At 40.4% G+C, this 22,340-nt stretch overlaps 1 protein-coding gene across 3 annotated transcripts in view; it reads left to right on the top strand.

The window, feature by feature from the left end:
- KFase (kynurenine formamidase) overlaps positions 1-22,340 on the top strand; it is a 238,476-nt gene that overhangs the window by 105,615 nt on the left and 110,521 nt on the right. For all 3 annotated transcript variants that reach the window (XM_068226675.1, XM_068226674.1, XM_067143075.2), the window contains exon 3: positions 18,387-18,491. In XM_068226675.1, coding sequence (XP_068082776.1) covers positions 18,387-18,491 — 105 coding nt within the window. The remainder of the gene's footprint in view (positions 1-18,386; positions 18,492-22,340) is intronic.

Raw genomic sequence — 22,340 nt, 5'->3', positions numbered from 1 at the left:
AGCGACCTGGATTACGAGGGCCATCCGGAAAGTAGTACCCGTTAGCCCGCATGAAGTGCTGGCGACTTGGGTAGCCACTGGGCAAGGTCAGACCTCGTCAGTGGCTTGTCTGCCTACTCTGTGCGAGGTTGCGTGACGATAGCATTGTCTGTATTGTGTCTGTGATCGTTTAAAATGTTTAAACAAATTGAGAACCCTGCCAGTTGTGAAGTGAGGGCCGTGATTAAATTTCTTAATGCATGAAACATTCGACCTTGTGATATTCATTGCAAATTAACGGAGGTGTATGGAGACAATGTGATGGATGAGTCGTCTGTTCAGCGCTGGTGTCGCAACTTCAACCTGGGGAGGAGGATAGATAGATAGATAGATAAGAAATTGGTGAGCCCTGTTTTCGCAGAGCTCCACACGTAGGTCTATGAAGACCCTTTGTGCCCCTTGAACGGGTTTGCCTAGTCCAGCCCTAGTGCTCCTATAAAGGATACCAGTGTCCGGATTTTGGCATTCCTGATGTCCTCCAGGCTCACAAAATGTGAGCCCAGGCATCGATGTCTAGTGCTTGCAAAAGCCTCGCACTGACATAACACATGCGCGGAGGTCTCCTCCTCCTTACCGCATCTTCTACACATTGGATCCTGGGTGATTTTCATGATGTGTAGGTGTCTCTGTAAGGTATTGTGGCCTGTTAACAGTCCAACTACCATTCTCATTCTGGTCCTATTCAAATTCATTAGGACCATTTTATAGCTTTGACTAGGCCCTTTGATAAGTTCACGTGCCTGTCTTGCTATGGTTAACCTCTTCCAAATATCTAGGTGAGACTGGTTTATCCATTGGGATATTGCCAGTCTCACACTTCGGAGTGACACTCCCAGGAAGGGCTCTGGTCCTGTGAAGGAACCCATTGAGCCCTGTTTCGCTAGTTTGTCAGCTTCTTCATTTCCACTGATACCTGTGTGCCCAGGAACCCATAATAGGGTAACTGAGCTAAGCTCACACAGCTGATCTAACATCCTTTGGCATTCCCATACCAGTTTTGATGTTGTTTTAACTGCACATAGTGCTTTTAGCACTGCCTGGCTATCACTACAAATAGTGATGTGTCTTCTGTGTCCAGGCATATTCCATATATTTACAGCACAGGCTAGTATTGCGTATACTTCAGCCTGGAAAACAGTAGCATATTTACCCATAGGAAGGGAGAGCCTTGTCTTAGGCCCCCAGACCCCGGCGCCTGTGCCCGTCTCCGTCCGCGAGCCATCTGTGTACCATGTACAGCCCCCAGACTTAAGACGGGCCCCAGCATCCGCGGCCCACTCCTCCCTTGTGGGTATCACCACTGTAAATTTTTAATTCAAATTAAAGCTAGGCTTCATCAGATCCCCGATCATCATTGTCATAGGGCAAGTCTGGTGAAGCCTTGTAAGAATAGAGGCATGACCTCTATTCGGGTTTTTGAAGGACCATCCTCCGAGTGACCAAAGGCGATAGGCACTCATTCCCGCTATTACCTTAACATATAAATGTAAGGGGGGAAAACCTAGGATGGCCTCCCTGGGGAGGGGGAATACACACAACGAGGAGCGTTCAGGGAGACCATCTGTCATTACAGACCAACTGCTGAGCGCAGTAGACAAATGCGTGAGGAACGATCGGCGAGTCACAATTGATGAACTCTGTGAACATTTTCCTAATGTGTCTCGAACAATTGTTCATGAAATTGTCAAAGACCATCTGCATTATTCAAAAATCTGTGCAAGATGGGTCCCTCGAATGCTTACAGAGGAGCACAAAACGAAGCATATGGCTGCAGCACTGATGTTTCTGGGACGTTATTCCGATGAAGGAGACTCTTTCCTGACTCTCATGATTACTGGGGACGAAACATGGGTTTGTTATGCATCGCCTGAGAGTAAATGACAGTCAATGGAGTGGCATCATGCTCATTCACTAACCAAACCAAAAAAATTCAAGACAGTTCTGCCCACCAGGAAACTCATGGCAACCGTTTTCTGGGATCGCCGAGGCATACTGCTCATTGATTTTATGGCCCATGGAGACACAATTAATGCTAATGAGTATTGTGAAACATTGAAGAAATTATGGCGGGCAATACAAAATCGACGGCGAGGTCTATTGTCTACAGATGTCATTCTACTTCATGACAATGCCAGGCCTCATGCAGCTGCAAAAACACAACTTTTGCAGCAATTCAAGTGGGAAACCTTTGACCAACCCCCATATAGCCTGGACTTGGCCCCTTCGGATTTTCATCTCCTTACGAAGCTTAAAGATTTTCTGGCGGGAAAAAGATTCGACAGCGATGAAGAACTTGAATGAGCCGTGACTATGTATCTCAGTATGCTGGCGGCGGAGGACTATGATGCTGGAATACAAAAACTCGTCCCACGTTATGACAAATGCCTAAATTTGCTTGGAGATTATGTGGAGAAGTAGTGTAAAGTATGCTCTTTCCAATAAAATCAATCAATCAATCAATACTGATCTGCATTTAGGGCAGTCGCCCAGGTGGCAGATTCCCTATCTGTTGCTTTCCTAGCCTTTTCCGAAATGATTTCAAAGAAATTGGAAATTTATTGAACATCTTCCTTGGTAAGTTATTCCAATCCCTAACTCCCCTTCCTATAAATGAATATTTGCCCCAGTTTGTCCTCTTGAATTCCAACTTTATCTTCATATTGTGATCTTTCCTACTTTTATAAACGCCTTTCAAACTTATTCGTCTACTAATGTCATTCCACGCCATCTCTCCGGTGACAGCTCGGAACATACCACTTAGTCGAGCAGCTCTTCTTCTTTCTCTCAATTCTTCCCAACCCAAACATTGCAACATTTTTGTAACGCTACTCTTTTGTCGGAAATCACTCAGAACAAATCGAGCTGCTTTTCTTTGGATTTTTCCATTTCTTGAATCAGGTAATCCTGGTGAGGGTCCCATACACTGGAACCATACTCTAGTTGGGGTCTTACCAGAGACTTATATGCCCTCTCCTCTACATCCTTACTACAACCCCTAAACACCCTCATAACCATGTGCAGAGATCGGTACCCTTTATTTACAATCCCATTTATGTGATTACCCCAATGAAGATCTTTCCTTATATTAACACCTAGATACTTACAATGATCCCCAAAAGGAACTTTCACTCCATCAACGCAGTAATTAAAACTGAGAGGACTTTTCCTATTTGTGAAACTCACAACCTGACTTTTAACCCCGTTTATCAACATACCATTGCCTGCTGTCCATCTCACAACATTTTCGAGATCACGTTGCAGTTGCTCACAATCTTGTAACTTATTTATCACTCTATAGAGAATAACATCATCCGCAAAAAGCCTTACCTCCGATTCCACTCCTTTACTCATATCATTTATATATATAAGAAAACATAAAGGTCCGATAACACTGCCCTGAGGAACTCCCCTCTCAACTATTACAGGGTCAGACAAAACTTCACCTACTCTAACTCTGTGAGATCTATTTTCTAGAAATATAGCAACCCATTCAGTCACTCTTTTGTCTAGTCCAATTGCACTCATTTTTGCCAGTAGTCTCCCATGATCCACCCTATCAAATGCTTTAGACAGGTCAATCGCGATACAGTCCATTTGACCTCCTGAATCCAAGATATCTGCTATATCTTGTTGGAATCCTACAAGTTGAGCTTCAGTGGAATAATCTTTCCTAAAACCGAATTGCCTTCTATCGAACCAGTTATTAATTTCACAAACATGTCTAATATAATCAGAAAGAATACCTTCCCAAAGCTTACATACAATGCATGTCAAACTTACAGGCCTGTAATTTTCAGCTTTATGTCTATCACCCTTTCCTTTATACACAGGGGCTACTATAGCAACTCTCCATTCATCTGGTATAGCTCCTCCGACCAAACAATAATCAAATAAGTACTTCAGATATGGTACTATATCCCAACCCATTGTCTTTAGTATATCTCCAGAAATCTGATCAATTCCAGCCGCTTTTCTAGTTTTCAACTTTTGTATCTTATTGTAAATGTCATTGTTATCATATGTAAATTTTATTACTTCTTTGGCCTTAGTCTCCTCCTCTATCTCGACATTATCCTTGAAACCAACAATCTTTACATACTGCTGACTGAATACTTCTGCCTTTTGAAGATCTTCACGTACACACTCCCCTTGTTCATTAATTATTCCTGGAATGTCCTTCTTGGAACCTGTTTCTGCCTTAAAATACCTATACATACCCTTCCATTTTTCACTAATATTTGTATGACTGCCAATTATGCTTGCCATCATGTTATCCTTAGCTGCCTTCTTTGCTAGATTCAATTTTCTAGTAAGTTCCTTCAATTTCTCCTTACTTCCACAGCCATTTCTAACTCTATTTCTTTCCAGTCTGCACCTCCTTCTTAGTCTCTTTATTTTATGTGTATATTTGTTAATATTTACTCCTGTGTCTTTATTGCACAAATGGGTACCACTTCCTGGATGGTCTTCGTACTTTGCCAGTTCAAAAGGGAGCTACCCCAGTGAAATTCAAGTCCCATGGTTGATGCATGCACTTTAAGCCTCCTTTTCTTGGAGAGGCGTGATAGCTGTTGGCCTCAGTCGAGATTCACAGCGTCTTACGGCGGAAAAGCTTGGGTACATGTTAGTTGTAATAACTAACACTCGAAGTGTTCAACACCACACATCAGAGACTATGAGAAAAAAATACTATAACCACTTGCACACAGTCTTGCTAATAAAAATATTCATTTTATTAGATGAATTTTAATAAAAGTTTTTTTTCATTTTTCGATTTTGGCATATATGAAGTTTTGGGAGCGATTCATTGATGGCATGTGTAGAGGATGGTTGTTGATACACGTGGAAAAATAATTAGGTTGCCCACCATGAACATCACTAAGTACAGTATATGTTGTATTTGGTTGCTCTGTACGAGTGGACTTGCAGTCGTATATTGTCAATTTCTGTAGCGCTTCTCTTGGATTATAGGTGAAGTTTTTGTGAGTTCTGTGGCATTCCTCATGAATATAACAGTAGTATACATTGTGAGGAACATTTTCTCTCATTTGTCGTTGGTGTACCTACACTCAGTAAGCGAGTGAAACTGTAAAACTCCAGTGACGCTAAAATATCTGCTAAATTTTGCTCATTCTGTTTAGGTTAGACCTTTTTTTTTTTTAATAAAAGTTAGTCCCCATATATTTTTGTGAAAACCAAGACTGTGCTGTTACAAAGTGACTGCGAGTGAAACTGCAAGTAAAGTTTTAAAATTTGCTGTAGCTTAAATTATGATGTTGTCGTCATTGCCGTGAATACCATTTTGGAAATATGTGTGAGTATGTGGTTGAAAATATTCTTATTCAAGTGAATTATAATTTCATAAGTTATTCAATATCTAAATTGTTTTATTCATTTTCTGATCTGTTTGTTTGTTATATTTATCAACAAACCAGAAATCCACAATTTGGTTCTGATTACTGATTGGTAATACCAATATAGTTGGTCTGTTAGTGGACATAATAATTTTCCAGCTAACTCATTCCTGGTTGCCAGCATTCGCCCCAGAGTGCTAAGTTGGGCTCATCAGTTGGTAAATTGCACACCAACCAAGACACATGGCTAGTGCATACTATGGAGGCCACTGCGTAGGCTACTTGGAGCCACCGGCAGTGCCAATGCATTATGAGAGACTGTCTCATTTTAAAAAATTGATGCCTGTCTAGCCATCAGATGATAAAGATGTTGATTCCCATAGGGAACCTGAAATATTTGTTCCGAATGAGTAAATTTATAATGCCAAAATAGTTGGTCCGTTATTGGACATCATAAATTTTCCAGCTAACTCATTCCTGCTTGCCAGCGTTTTGCCCCAGTGTGCTAAGTTGGGTTCATCAGTTGGTAAATAGCACACTTACAAGATGCATGGCTAGTGCATACCGTGCAGGCCACTGTGTAGGCTACTTGGAGCCACCAGTAGTGCCAATGCACTATGAGAGACTTTGTCTCATTTTCAAAAATTGATGACTGCCTGGCCATCAGATGATAAAGATGTTGATTCCTATAGGGAACTTATATTTGTTCCGAATGAGTAAATTTATAATACCAGTATAGTTGGTCTGTTATTGGACATTATAAATTATCCAGCTAACTCATTCCTGGTTGCCAGCATTTTGCCCCAGTGTGCTAAGTTGGGTTCATCAATTGGTAAATAGCACACCTACCAAGACACATGGCTAGTGCATTCCGTGGAGGCCACTGTGTAGGCTACTTGGAGCCACCAGCAGTGCCAATGCACTATGAGAGACTTTGTCTCATTGTCCACTAATGGACCAACTATATTGGTATTATAAATTTACTCATTTGGAACATATATTTCAGGTTTCCTATGGGAATCAACATCTTTATCATACTGATTGGTTGTAAGCGATCACATGCTCACACATGCGGACATGAGTGTATTGGGACTTGCTATTGTTGTTTAGAGCCATCACAGTCACAGTTGTCGAGTGAGCTTACAAAATAGAAAAGTTGGCTTTAGAGAGAGAGAGTGATGGGGATGCGATTGCTTTTTATTTTATTTTTTGCAGCTGGGGTAACAAATGTGTTCACCGCGTGCCACTGATTAATACACTCATAACCATATGAAGAGATTTGTAACCTTCATTTACAACATATTAATGTGATTACCTCAATGAAGATCTTTCCTCATCATCATCATCATCATCATCATCATCATCATTTCCCCTTATCCAGCCCCTGCCAGGACGGGGTATTTAGGATACTTCTCCATCTTCCTTTTTCCTTCCACCATTCCTCTTCCACGATCTTGTCCATCTTATTATGCCGCTCTTCACTGATTCAATCCATCTTGTTCTAGATCTTCCTCTTACTCTCTTGCCCTTTCACTTTGCCTCCAGCATCTGTCTTGGAATTTTATTCTCCTCCATCCTCTTTACATGTCCAAACCACCTTAGTTTATTCTTTTCAACTCTCTCATGTGGCTTTCCTATCCCAACTTCCCTCCTAACATCTGAATTTCTCACTCTGTCTTTCCTTGTTTTTCCTATCATAGTTCTTAGGAATTTCATCCCACTGGCTTGAATTATACTATCTTGCCTGCTAGTCAAAGTCCAAGTCACAGCAGCATAAGTCAGTATGGGTACATAGTACATTTTGTACATTATCTCTTTACTTTTCCTTGGTACTTCTTTGCTCAAAACAAGTTTTCTTACTTTTTGGTAGAATGCATTACTCTGCTGTACCCTCCTGCTAATCTCCATGTCCACCCTAGCATTGTGCATTAATTCACTTCCCAGGTATTTAAAACTGTCCACAATTTCCAGACTCTGACTTCCAATTTTCACAGTGCCCTATCCTTGCCTTTCCCCTCTCGACATCAGCATAGTCTTGCTTTTCTCTGTACTGTTTATCATGCTAAATTTCTCAATTTTTTTGTTCAGTAATCTAGTTGTTGTTGCACTTCTCCCCAGATTACAACATCATCTGCAAATAGAAGTATCTTCATCTTTATCTTCATAGGCTTCCTTTGTTTCCTTTACAATTTCATCCATGACCATAATAAGCAAAAGAGGTGACAGCACACTCCCCTCTCTTAGTCCAGTCATCTTCATCATCATTGGTTTGCCCTTCCAGTGAGCTGGGTAGGGTCTTTGAAAATGAGCATCTTCCAAAGTTGCCTATTCCAAAAGATGTTGTTGTCCGGGACAGATTCCCAATTCCAACCTTTTCTCTCCAAGTCTTCCCTCAGTTGGTCCATCCATCTTCTTCTTGGACTTCCAGCTGGTCTTCTACCTGTTATTCTCTTTTCCAAATAAGCACATGGTAACCTTGTGCTATTCGTTCGTTTAACATGCCCAAACCATTTAAGTCTAGATGACCTAAGTCTTTCCTCCACCGATTAATTCAGACCTAGGTTAGATCGGATCTCATCATTTTTCACGTGATCAAGTCGTGCTTTTGGAGGTCAGTTCTAAGAAATTTCATTTCACAGGCTTGAATCCTACTACAATCCTTTGATGTTAGTGTCCAGGTTTCCAGAGAATATGTAAGGATGGGAATGAAATGTGACTTGTACAGGATCATTTTTGTTCTGTAGGTATCTAACGATACTGTAAACGTTAGAGCCTTTGTTCTTTTTAAATGCTATTTTTTCAGAGCGTCGACCTATGAAGATGTTTTGCCCCTTCTTGCACCATATGTGAGGAACCTGTTTGTATTATATAAATGGTGGAAGTGTAAAGTGTTGAATGTGAGGGAAGGAACGTTAAGGACAACACAAACACGCAGTTACAGGCCAGGGATATTAATCATTTACAATTAAAAACCCTTGACCCGGCCTGGAATCAAACCTGGGGCCATCGAGTGACAGGCGGACATGTTGCCCTCTACACCACGGGGCTGGACAGAGCCTTTGGTTGCTCTGTTTGTTAGTTCTATCTCAGCTCTGTTATTACTAGCCATTATGCTTCCTAAACATCTGAATTGGTGTACTACTTCAACTTGGTGGTCCTGTAGTTTTATGTTGCATTCTGTATTATGTCTGCTGATTTTCAGTGCTACTGTTATTGATGGGTTCAATTCATAATCATCAAACTTCTTACACCATGCATTCAGATTATTTTGCACTCCCTTGTCTGTTTCATCCCATATTGCCACACCATCTGCAAACACCAGAGCCTGAAGATTTTTATCACCTTTTCCTTTTAGTTCCTTTAAAATGGTATTCATAACTGCTATGAATAGAAGAGGTGATAAGGCACTTCCCAGTTGTACTCCTTTGGTTGTATTGAACCATTCAGAGTGACCATCTCCAATACTGACACAGCTTTTGCAATTGGTATATAGCATTTGGATCTTCCTAATAAGGTACTCCAGTACACCAAGTTTTCTGAGACATTTCCAAATAATTAGTCCAGTCTTATTCCTAAACCATTCTCTCTTTCCAGCTGGGGTCAGCACTCTGTTAACACAGTTGTTGTACATTGCTTCCACCATTTCTAACATTTCTCTTCCTAGTCTCTTTTTAACCATGGTTTCCAAACCTTCTGGTTGGTGTTAACAGTTCCCCATCCCCCTTTTTCACTAGCTTTGTGGTAACTCTTTCTGTCCTCTTACTTCTTATAAGTCCATACAGCATCCTTTTACTGCCACTTACATCTGCTTCCATTTTTTGTGTAAATTCTTCCCAACTCTTCTTTTCTCCTCCTACTACCTTCTTACATCTCTGTTTGCTGTTGAAATACTTCCTTTTCTTTTGTTTGATCTCAGTTCCATTCTCAACAGGCTGTCTTCTTTTCTTTCACCACTTTCCTCACTTCTTCATTCCACCAGGGTGTCTCCTTTTCTTTCACTCTTGTAGATATCCTGCCACAAGCACTCTCTGCTGCACTAACAAATGCTTTTTTAAAATTGGCCCACTCCTCTTCTATATTTTCCACTTCAGTAACTGGGATTTGTTGCTTCAGTCTCTCCTGAATATCTTCCTGTACATTTTTGTGTTTCAATTTCCATACTTTTATTTTGCTTTCTCTTATCTCTTTTGGTTTTTCCATTTTTCCCAACCGTAATTTTGCCATCACAACTCTATGGTCCCCATCAAATGCTTCTCCTGGTAAAGCTGTCACATCCATCAACTTCCTGCAATTTGTCCTTTCCACCAAAAAGTAGTCAATTACAGTACTGATTTTGTGTTTCTGTTTCTTCTTCTCATAATTTTCCTGCTGTTTTTCTTTCAAAACCGTGTATTCCCCATTATAAGTCCATTCCTTTCACAGAAGTCCACTAGTTCCTCTCCTTCGCAATTCTTTTTCCCACATCCATGTGGTCCAGTATCTTCTTCCTTTCGTTGTCTCTCGTTTCCGACCTGTGCTTTCAGATCTCCCATAATAACCACTTCCACACCTAAAATTTCTCCAAGAATCATTGAATATCTTCTTTCCTGTTTCCTGTCTGTGGTGCATACACTTGTATGAAGTCCATCACTTCATTCTCCAGCTTTAGTCTAATCCTCATTATTCTGTCACACATATTCTACCACTTCAACATACTTCTCCAATTGCTTCAAAATGATTAGTCCCACTCCGTTGATTGACTCTTGGTCACCACTCCAGTATAATGTGTATCCGTTCCTCAATTCCTTCCATTACCTTTCGATTTCAGTTCATTCAGCCTCATCATTTCCTCATTCTCCTTCTCCATGAAATCTGCTACTTCCTCTGCCTTTCCTGTCAGGGTCATAAGATTTACTATTGCTATCTATATGTTGGTTACTAGTCGCCCATTTCTCACAGTTCCCCCAGTACCCTGAGAACTGCACATCGCTTTAAGCAGGGGTCGCCCTAGCCTTTTCCAAGGTTGATTTCCTAGTACCATACCATATATAGGCTATTATTACGATGGGGTCGCCACTCGCAAAGACATTTTATTCCTCCTGCCCGGTGTTGTTTTAGGCCGCTCCTCTGGAGTACAGATGCTACAAGTTTCCCTCTTCCGCCACTGAAGCCGTACTGAAGTCCACCTTCTCCACCACTGATGACGTTGGGTTCTTTGCCCATACCCTGAGCTTGGGCCCTCCGTATTTGTGACTGCTGGAGAGAGGGTGTCCCAGTATTATAAAGCCCTCCTCATATAAACACCTAAGTACTTACAGCGATTCTCATGAGGTACTATCGCATCACCAATACAATAATTAAAACAGAGAGGACTTTTCCTCTTGGTGAAACTTATAACCTGACTTTTCATCCTGCTTACTATCATACTAACTAGCTGCTGTTCATCTCACAAGGTCTTTTCTGAACCCTCCTTGGTATTCACCTATTTGATGTTCGACTTGTGCTTCCAAATGCTCCAGGATGGCAAGTGATAGAATTTTGTAAGTCACGGGTAGCAAAGATATTCCTCTGTAGTTGTTCATGTTCTTCATGCTGCCTTTTTTGTGTAATGGATGGATCAAAGCTATTTTCCAATCTTCGGGTAGGGTCTCCTTGTTCCAGATTTCTTCTATTTGCTTTTGCAAGATATCAAGTGATTCCTCTGGGGCATATTTCCATAGTTCTGCTACTACTGAGTCTTCCCCCGGCGCTTTGTTATTTTTGAGATGGGTAATGTGGTGCTTGATTTCATCTCTGTCGGGTGGTCTGGAATCTGGGTACCTGAGTAAGGGTTCCTTGATCTCAATGGCGCTTTGCGGTTTAGAGCAATTAAGTAAATTCTTGAAGTAATCTGCCAGAATGCTGCAAATTTCTTCATTTGACGTCGCCATTGTGCTGCCCTTTCGCTCAAAGCATAGAGATGGTGGTTTACAGCCTGTGAGTTTGCATTTGAAGGCTCTGTAGTACTCTCTGCTTTCATTCTTCCTAAAGTTTTGTTCTATCTTTTCAATGAGAGATTTTTCGTATTTACGTTTCTCAGTTCTGAACACCCTAGCTGCTTGGGCACGTTGGGTTTTGTAGGTTTCCCAATCATTTTCTGATTTTGTAGAGTAGTACTGTTTCCACGCATTGAGTCTTTCTTGGAGGACTGATTCGCAGGTACCATTCGACCAGGCATGCCTTTTGCTTCTCTTGATTTCTGCAACGTCTTTGGCGGCCTCAACAAGGAGACTTTTGGTGTTGTTAAAGTCACAGTCATTTGGTCTAGCATTCTCCTGGAACTCCTCGACCCTTTGCCGAAGTTTATCATTGTCGAAGCGTGTGATCTGTTTGGTTGTCTTCCTTGTGTTTGCTGGAATTGGTTTGAATTTGATAAGAGACATATAATGATCTGAAGCCACATTGATGCCTTTCTTTACCTTGACATTCATAATCTCAGGGCTGTTTCCCCTGGAGATTGCAACATGATCAATTTGGAACTCTCCGAGAGCTTGGACGGGAGAACGCCAAGTCATTTGCTTTCTGGGTAGATAGCGAAAGTGGGTTGACATGACCTGCAGGTTGTGATTTTCGCAAATGGACACCAGTCTTTTGCCGTTGGGATTGGTTCTTTTGTGAGCAGGTTAATTTCCTGTAACTTTCTTGTACTTCTGTTCACGACCTAGTTGGGCATTGAAGTCACCCAAAAGAAGCTTGACATGGTGTTTGGGGATTTTGTTTAATTTTTCATCCAGTAGGTCAGAAATGATCAACTTCGTCTGGATCAGACTTGTTCTTATCGTTTGTAGGAGCATGTGCGTTAACTAGGGCATAGGTTTTGTTTGCGCATTTAATTGTGAGTGTAGACAATCTGTCATTCATAGGTTCGAAATTTGCAACCAATTTAAGGATCTTGGTTCTAACAGCAAACGCGGTTCCAAGCATCACAGCTCCATTGAGGATTCCTCTTTGCGCTTTGCTCTTGAAAAATCGATAGCCTTCGGATTCAAAAATCTCTTCATCTGGGTACCTTGCTTCCTGTAGGGCCATTATGGATATCTGATTTTCGTGAAGAGCTTTGGTGAGGGTTTTCAGCTTGCCAGTTTGTGTAAGTGAATTTATGTTGAAAGTTGCTAGAAAGGTTTTAGATTTTGGCCTGAGTTTTTGACTCTTCGGGGTACACCGAGACACTCCGACTCGTCTCTTGCATGATGTCGAGTCTCTCCCAGAATCCGAACGAGACTCGTGCGCCGTGGCGTTCACGACGAGGGATTTATCCGAAGATTTAACCCCTGGGGTATGTTTCTTGAAATGTTGTGCCATCATGCTTTTTGACTTGACTTTGCTTTGGACGGGTACCCATTCTTTTACAACTAGGGTTGTTAGCCCTAGAGGTTGCCTCAAGATGTTTTCTGGCTTCTGGTCATTTACCAGTCTTCGCCGTAACCCTGGCAAGGGACCAGTTTTTTTTTTTCACGGTGGTATTTTATTTCCCTACTACCCTCTGACTCTGCTAGCGGCAGAGCCAGCGAGCATCCCCATTTCCAATGGGACGCGCCCGATGGAGGTAACCGGTAAATCCCCACACGGGTATTATTATTATTATTATTATTATTATTATTATTATTATTATTATTATTATTATTATTCATACACTTCTCCACAGGAAATATGGGTAGTAATGGGGCACAGGATGCACCAAGTGCCTTACATAATTAAAGTATTTACACATTATAATACAAACGTTGATGTACAGGTATATACAAAACTGTAGATCACGGGATCTTCATTCTTGCGAGAGGAACGATTGCACAATGTTGCATGTTGACAGGAGGACAGAACGTTGCATAATTTTGTAGATGTTCGGTGGAAGACCCAGTTCTCGCAGACTCTTGTGAAGTGTGTGTGGAATGAGGCCGTTGACTGACAGAATCACAGGAACTATTCGTACCAGTTTCATCTTCCAGATCCTCTTTATCTCTTCTGTAAGTTCTTTGTACTTGGAGATTTTTTCACTGTACTTCCTGTCATTGTTGGTGTCATTGGGGATAGCGATATCAATAATGAAAGTCGTCCCAGTTTTCTTGTTTACAAGTATGATGTCTGGCCTGTTATGGTTGACTGTTTTGTCTGTCACTACAGCAGTGTCCCAGTAAAGCTTAATCAATTCGTTCTCCAGGAATGGTGTTGGATGGTACTTGTAATAAGAGATACGCTCCTGAATTAATTGGTTTTCCTGAGCAAGTACCTGGTGTATGATTCCCGAGACATGATTGTGTCGTCTCGTGTATTCTATGGGGGCAAGTACTGGGCAGCCCGCAGGTATATGGTCGATGGTCTCGAGATGAACGGAGCATCATCTGCATTTGTCGGACAGTACGCTGGTGTCTTTGATGATGTACTTTTTGTAATTGTTTGTAGCTATTACTTGGTCTTGTATAGCAACTGCAAATCCCTCTGTCTCCCCAAATAAGCGCCCACTTTGTAACCACATACACGACACATTCTTGTCTATGCTCTGTTGGTTTAGATTGCTGTAGTATTTTCCGTGGAGGGTCTTCTCTTGCCATTTTCTTTCTTTCTCCTGCAGGGATACTTGGTGAATTGTATGTGGGTCAGAGGCATTGTATGGATACAGAACAGTGTACTTGTCAGCAAGTACTACAGCTTTATGGAGAAGGCTGTTTTCTTGCTTTTTATGGAAGTATCTCCGTAGGTTCTTTATCTGATTCAGGAGCATGACTTGAAGATCCAGTACTCCTCGGCCTCCTGATTTTCGTGGGAGAGTGACCCTTTCCATGCATGAATTGGGATGATGTAATCTATAGGTGGTGAGCAAAGTTCTCGTTTTTCTTTGTATGCTGTAGCAGACCATTTCAGAATTCTGAATGAATAAACAAGGGTTGGAATAGCGTACGTGTTTATTGCTTTAATTTTGTTCTTGGCATTTAGGTAGCTGTGCAAAATCTGATGCAACCTCGATGTATATTTATCAGCGAGTTCCTGTTTGATTTTCTTGTGCTCCAGAGTTGTATTCTGAGCAAATCCAAGGTACTTGTATGTCTCTGTTTGTGTCATTCCCTCAATTAAAGATCCGGTATGGAGCTCATATGGTTGGGAATTTGTGTACCGACCATGTTCAATTGTTAGCAGCTTACATTTCTTTACTCCCAACATCATTCCCACATCAGATGAGTAAGAGTCTATTATATTCAGCAGGGCGTTCATTTGTGTTTCGTTGTGGGAATACACTTTCAGATCATACATATAAAACAAATGAGATATTCTGTGTTTCCCATTGTTATATTTAATATCAAATCCAAAACCAGTAGCTTTTAGAAGATTGGATTGGGGATTCATTGCAAGGCAAAACCACAGAGGACTTAATGAATCTCCTTGAAATATACCATGTTCAATTTTAATTGTGTTGGACATAATACACTTATTTTCTGTCTTAGTGCAGAGCATTGTCTTCCAATTGTTCATAGTAACTTCAAGAAAATGAATTATGGCAGGACTGATCCTGTACAAATGAAATACTTCTTTTAACCATGAGTGGGGAACTGAGTCAAATGCTTTCTGATAATCTATATACGCTGTGTACAGGTTCCTTTGTGAGTGTATTGCTTGTTGTGTTACAACGAAGTCTATGATTATCTGTTCTTTGCACCCTAGTGATGACATTTTGCATCCTTTCTGCTCCTCAGTCAGAATGTTATGGTTGCTGATATGTTTATACATTTCTTCTGTGAGTATGGATGTAAAAAGTTTGTAGATTGTTTGTAGACAAGTTATTGATCTGTAAGCTGATGGATCTTTACCATTTCCACCTTTCTTAGGTAGGAGGTATGTAATTCCTGATGTAAGAAATTCAGGACACTCTTCAGGATGATGCATGAGATAAGTGAATTGTTGAGCTATTTTCTTGTGGATGCAAGATACCAAAAATTTTGTATTTTGTCTGTACCAGGTGCTTTCCAACTTTGAGTTCTCCTGACAGCATTACTCACATGGCTTTCTTCTATGGTATCAAAACACATTTCTGCATAACCATTGTTGTTTTTCTCTTCCTTAATCCATGTTTTGTTTGTATTGTGGACTGTGTTGGTACACCAAATACGTTTCCAAAAGTCTTCCGTGTCCTGCATACTTGGAAGTTCTTCTGCCTTAGTTTGCTGATTTTGCTTGAGTGTTCTGTAGAATTGGCCCTCATTCTTGGAGAAAAGGTTGTTTTGCATTTTCCTAGCTCGAGACTCTTTGTACCTCCTGAGCCTTGCTGCTTTTGCACACAACTTTTGTTTTTGGGTCTCAATGTATTCTTTGACCTTTTCTCTGTGCTCGGGTTCATTTGTGTGGGTGTTAATTTTCCTGAACACATTCCTCAAGTTTCTGTTAGTTTTCATTTTAGTTTTGTTACAGAGGTATGCGGAAAGTTGACCAATGGTTTTTCTTAGCTCTTGGATATCACTTTGTAATCAACGTTGCCATGGTGGAATGTATTCTGAATCTGCGTTCTTACAAGAGCTTCTGGAGATGGGTATTAGATTTTGGTTGTTCATCCTAACCACAGTTACTGTTGCGCAATAAAAGAGGGTGTTTGTTTCCTCTATGCTACTGGATTCTTCTATATACTGCTGTAGAATGTTATTTACAGGACTTACAAGGTTTTTTTGCTCATTGGTGTTCCTCGAATTTTGGGCAGTTTTGGTCTATAGTTCACTTTGAGACCCACGAACTCCGCCATTGCCTCTTTAAACATGTCTTCAGCATGACGTGCTTCATCAGCACCTGAGAAATTACCAGTTTCTCTTATTTCCACAGATTTTTCTTCCTGTGGTTCTTTTCTTCCAGAATCATCCTGACGAATTTGAGGCATTGAGATGGAGTTGCCTTCACTGCTCGGCCTCGTAGCTAGAATTTTAGCAGCTTCTTCCTTAAGGTTTTGAATTATTGTGGCAGGAAGTCTGTTGTTGGTTACTATTGCACGTCTTTGGTCTGCAACTCTTTGTTCAGTGACAAAGGAGTACTGGGGGAATTTGTCCACAAACAACCTGTGCATATCTTTCCTGTACGTTGTAAGGTCTTTCTCTAAGTTCGTAGCTATAAAGTAGGAGCGCATTATGAATTTATTCATATCATCTGTCCATTTCAAGCGCTGCCTTGGTTTACCTGCCTTGGTGGTCAGCTGAACTTCTGAAACATCTTCAGCAGGAGAAGTAGGTAGCTGTTGAGTTCTCCTAGCTGAATTGTCGGCTGTAGAATTTTCGGGTGACCCGACATGTGCCCGTCTGATCAGCATCATGTCACTGGTGGCTTGCCTGCTGTCACGCTCAGCACCAGCTCCACGCGTGCCCCGACGACCCTCGGGTAGCGTCCTTTTCCGAGGCTCATTTCTATTATTCATTTCCTCCATCAATGATGGGTTGCATTTTATACCTACTGTCAGGATTTTAATGAGGCCGCCCCTAACATGGGGTACAGACGCCTTTCACAGCCGCCTCTAACATGAGGTACAGACGCTGCTAGATGGTTTGTGTTCAGTAAGTTCATCCGCCCTCTCAGCCATTGGGATATATCCTCTTCTGCTGTCGAGGCCGTTGACCATATTCGCATTCCCTCAGTTGATCCGCGGGTGCTTATTTGGCTAGGCCTCATTCACACTTGTCCTGCATATCTGCAGGAACTTTCCCTATCAGCCATTGGGACGCGCCGTGTCGGGGTTGAGGGCCCCCGCCCCAGTGTCTCGCGTAGAGTGATGCCTAACCCCTACTCAATTCAGGGCTATTATTATTATTATTATTTGCTTAACATCTCACTAACTACTTTTATCTACTTTTATGGTTTTTGGAGATGCCGAGGTGCCGGAACATAATTGTACAGGAGTTCTTTTACGTGCCATTAAATCTACCAACATGAGGCTGTCGTATTTGAGCCCCTTCAAATACCACCGGACTGAGCCAGGATCCAACCTGCCAAGTTGGGGTCAGAAGGACAGCGCCTCAACCATCTGAGCCACTCAGCCCAGCAGAGGGGTTGTAGTTGTTCTCAATTAATAATAATTAAAAAAGTAACTCTTTCTTGTGAAAACAATAAAAATGCCTACAAATGCAAGCATGATTAAAAGATGCCCCAAAAAGCCTTAAAACACACTAAAACTGCTATATCTCACAAAATTGGTTAAATATGCAACAACAAAAAATGCCCCTAAAATGACACTGAATTTGGCTCCTTTTCTTCTAAAACATATTTATCACTAATTTTGCAATGTACCTTCTGTGACAAATAAATATATATGCAACTGCAGCAGTATACCAGCCCTAGTCATTACTATCATCATCATCATCCATTTCCCCCACGAGAGGATCTTACTGATCATTGTGTGAGTCAGAACAAAATAAAAATTTTCTTTTCCTTCATTTGTAGGCTTTTTTCTCAGTTACATTTATTTTTCCACAGGTTACTACAAGGCTTTTTTTTTTTTTTGCATCTATTTTGTTGTACCATTTTGCAACTTTTTTGGGGTCTTACTGGAGACTTATGTGCCCTCTTCTTACTATGCAGTCTAGGATAGTTGTATAAGTAAGTAGTCTACATCTCACTTATTTCCTGAAAAATTATTGCCATGTGCTCATTCACTGATAAAATTGTGTATGAACCAATGGCTCAGCCTGCCTTAAAAGTTAGATATAAAAAGCACTTTTTCCCATGAAAACAATAAAAATGCATACAAATGCAAGTAAGTAATCTCACTCATTTCCAAAAGGTGGCAGATATTACCGGGACAGAAATATAAGTGTGCAGTATTAAGAATATGTGTGATATTTGGTTAACTTCCCTTACATTGCTCTCCCAGAATTAGCATGCAAGGTTATGGAGGTGAGATGCTATAGACATGGCTTGTTTCAGACCAAAAATTTATTGAACTCTACATTTTACACAAAAAATATGAAGAATATTTTATCACTATCTGTGTACAATAATTGTTCTTTATAACAGCTAGTGAGGCAGCAAAGGCAGCAGTACCTTGTGTCCTTGGAGTTCAGTATGGACCAACAGAAGGCCAAAGGCTTGATATCTATGGTGGAGAAAATATCCCTAAAGGTAATAAAATAATCCTGTTGATATAAGTTTATACTTTTCTTTAATACCTATGGAAGATCAGTTTTGATGATGATGCTTGTTATTTTACGGGACCTAACATCAAAGGTCATCGGTCCAAGATCAGTTTTGAAAAGGCATCAATATATAGTAATGTTTGTACTAATAATATTGATTTTACATGAAAACAGAAAAGTAGTCTCATTCTTACTTTACTGTAATATACTGTAGCAATACTCATAAATTAGTAACGTAATTTTTTATGATGTATAATATGCATTACTTTTACTTTCTTATTGTACTTACTCGTTGATGGCACAGCCTATGGAGGGCCTGTCCACTGTCTCTGTTCATTGCTTTGGTCGTTCATCTTCTGACTCCCATCATCCTTATATCTTTTTCCACCTGGTCCTCACATGATGTCCTACTGGCCTCTCATATTTAAACTCCTATTCTCTAGCATTCATTCCAAATACCCAAGACATCACAATCCATTACTCTTTATTTCTGGCCTCTGATTTATAGCTCTATGATATCACATTCTCATTAATATCTCAGTTATATTTATATAGAATTTAGGAAATTTGAACTTCCTTCCTATATTCTAAACTAACTTTAAAGAAACATAATGCGTTCACAGCTTTAAGAATATTTGAAAATTATTGCATATGATTATTTTGCTTGGGACAACCTTAAGACAATCATTAGCTCTTCTCTCCCTGAGCCAATTACTAAGCCTCCCCAAGCTAAGCACCCCTGGATATCGAACACCACTGCACTGCTGATAGAAGAGAGGAGCATACTGAAGAAATGTGGCGTTCAAACCAAGTAAAATATCAAGGAAGGTTCAACCTTTTCAATACAAAACGTGTTGCATAAGATGTTCACAACATAATATTTATTAAATAGTTAGAACCGGTTTCGACGCTCATTGCGTCATCATCAGCTACAAAAATCACAAATGGGCAAAGTACATGTCATAAAAATTGCATTAATAACTCTTGCATGGCTGAATACAAATGGTAGAATGCTTTTTCTTAAAAGCTAGAAGAACTTGAGTAAAATATGATGATGTGATGTGACATATAAAAGCATAGTAGTTTGATGGGTAAGTGTTGTGCATAAAATTGAACTGATGCTTTGAACATAAAAGTCTGAATATGATGATAAAACGATGTGGTGAAAACAAATTAGTAAAATTGTCCACTCTTCTGATGTTCAATTCAGGCACATAAGTCCAGGTCCGATGTTATATAGCAATACCAACAAAAAGATTTTGTCGAGGCCGGGACACCTGATGTTGGGCGATTGAATAAGGTTGATCCTCGAATTAGTCTCAGCTCAACAAGGTGGTGAGTCTTAAAAGAGAGGAAAGAAAAACTAAGTTATTGAAATGGAAGTCTAAATGGAGTCGCGGCCAAGGATGATAGGATATAAGACTCACCTTGTTTAGCGTGCTGAGTGTGTGGTGTAAGAAGAGTTGTGGACAAGTGAGATGGGTGTGACTGAGTAGCGAAGTTAGAGTGAGAGGGGTGGAAAGGGGGCGGGAGGGGGGAAGTGGAGAAGAGAAGGGTAGGGAGGCGGAGTTTAAGGCGGGTCAGGAGGGCGGAGTGGCAGTGGTGTGGGACGTAAAAGAGTACTGTGGAGAGCGTGAAAGATCGATTTTCCTCCCGTGGTTTTTATACCTCTAAAGACTTCTATTAGGAAGTCGAAAAGAATGTTGGATTTTTCTGAGATTTCGTTAAGATTTAAGTTAGGGTTAAAAAATTGGTCTAGGTGAATAAAACAGTTCTCTGTAACGTCGAGTAAAGGGCCTTTATTTATGTTTTTGAGAATTTCTAGGTCTTGTTCTATGGTAGTAAAATTATGCTTTAAGTCACGTATATGTCGGCCTATTGCGGAAAATCTATTATATCTGATGGCATTAACGTGTTCTAAGTATCTAACGTTGAAGCCGCGCCCGGTCTGTCCGATGTATGAGGAAAAACAGTTATTGCATTGAAAACGGTAAACGCCTGACATTGCATAAATGTCAGACCTGTTAACTGATTTGGAATTGTGAACTATATCTATGTTTCTATGTTATAACCGTTGAATTTAGCAATGGCACGAATGGTGTTCAATTCCTTCTTTAGGTTTTCCTTGGATAACGGTATTTTTAGTGCACGGTCTACCATACCATAGTAAGTAGCACATTTATGTGCGTGTGGATGTGTAGAGTCATTTTTGATAGTAGTCGCTGTTTGGGTTGGTTTTCTGTAGATATTGTATTCTAAAGAAGAAGGAATTTTGGCTGAAATTTACATAGATTTCCTAGAAGACACTGCAATTAATACCAATAACACTTTTTCAAATATACACTTCTGGTCTAGATATGTTGATGATACTCTGGTTATTCTAGATGATAGAATGGTTAATGCAGCTACCACTCTTAATAACTTAAACAAGATTGATTCTAATATAAAATTCACATTAGAATCTGAGTCCAATTACTCGATCAATTTTTTAGACCTTACAATTAAATGACATCCTTCTTCTTTAGAATACAATATCTACAGAAAACCAACCCAAACAGCGACTACTATCAGAAATGACTCTACACATCCACACGCACATAAATGTGCTACTTACTATAGTATGGTAGACCGTGCACTAAAAATACCGTTATCCAAGGAAAACCTAAAGAAGGAATTGAACACCATTCGTGCCATTGCTAAATTCAACGGTTATAACACCTCATTCATAGAACGCATCATTAACAAATGTAAACATGGACTAAAGACAACATTAACCAAAGAAAGACATAACCCTGCCCTATTCGCCACCTTCACCTTTAACGAAAACATACACAGTGTAACGAATATTTTCAAGAAACATAATATTAAAATTTCTTACAGAACCAGCAATAGAAACATAGATATAGTTCACAATTCCAAATCAGTTAACAGGTCTGACATTTATGCAATGTCAGGCGTTTACCATTTTCAATGCAATAACTGTTTTTCCTCATACATCGGATAGACCGGGCGCAGCTTCAAAGTTAGATACTTAGAACACGTTAATGCCATCAGATATAATAGATTTTCCGCAATAGGCCAACATATACATGACTTAAAGCATAATTTTACTACCATAGAACAAGACCTAGAAATTCTCAAAAACATAAATAAAGGCCCTTTACTCGATGTTACGGAGAACTGTTTTATTCACCTAGACCAATTTTTTAACCCTAACTTAAATCTTAACGAAATCTCAGAAAAATCCAACATTCTTTTCGACTTCCTAATAGAAGTCTTTAGAGGTATAACAACAACGGGAGGAAAATCGATCTTTCACGCTCTCCACAGTACTCTTTTACGTCCCACACCACTGCCACTCCGCCCTCCTGACCCGCCTTAAACTCCGCCTCCCTACCCCTCTCTTCTCCACTTCCCTCCCTCCCCCCCTCCCTTTCCGCCCCTCTCACTCTAACTTCGCTACTCAGTCACACCCATCTCACTTGTCCACAACTCTTCTTACACCACACACTCAGCACGCTAAACAAGGTGAGTCTCATATCCTATCATCCTTGGCCGCGACTCCATTTAGACTTCCATTTCAATAACTTAGTTTTTCTTTCCTCTCTTTTAAGACTCACCACCTTGTTGAGCTGAGACTAATTCGAGGATCAACCTTATTCAATCGCCCAACATCAGGTGTCCCGGCCTCGACAAAATCTTTTTGTTGGTATTGCTATATAACATCGGACCTGGACTTATGTGCCTGAATTGAACATCAGAAGAGTGGACAATTTTACTAATTTGTTTTCACCACATCGTTTTATCATCATATTCAGACTTTTATGTTCAAAGC

The sequence above is a fragment of the Anabrus simplex genome, chromosome 3, assembly GCF_040414725.1.
Source record: "Anabrus simplex isolate iqAnaSimp1 chromosome 3, ASM4041472v1, whole genome shotgun sequence".
NCBI classification, from domain to species: Eukaryota; Metazoa; Arthropoda; class Insecta; order Orthoptera; family Tettigoniidae; genus Anabrus; species Anabrus simplex.
This window is presented reverse-complemented; position numbering and strand designations above follow the sequence as displayed.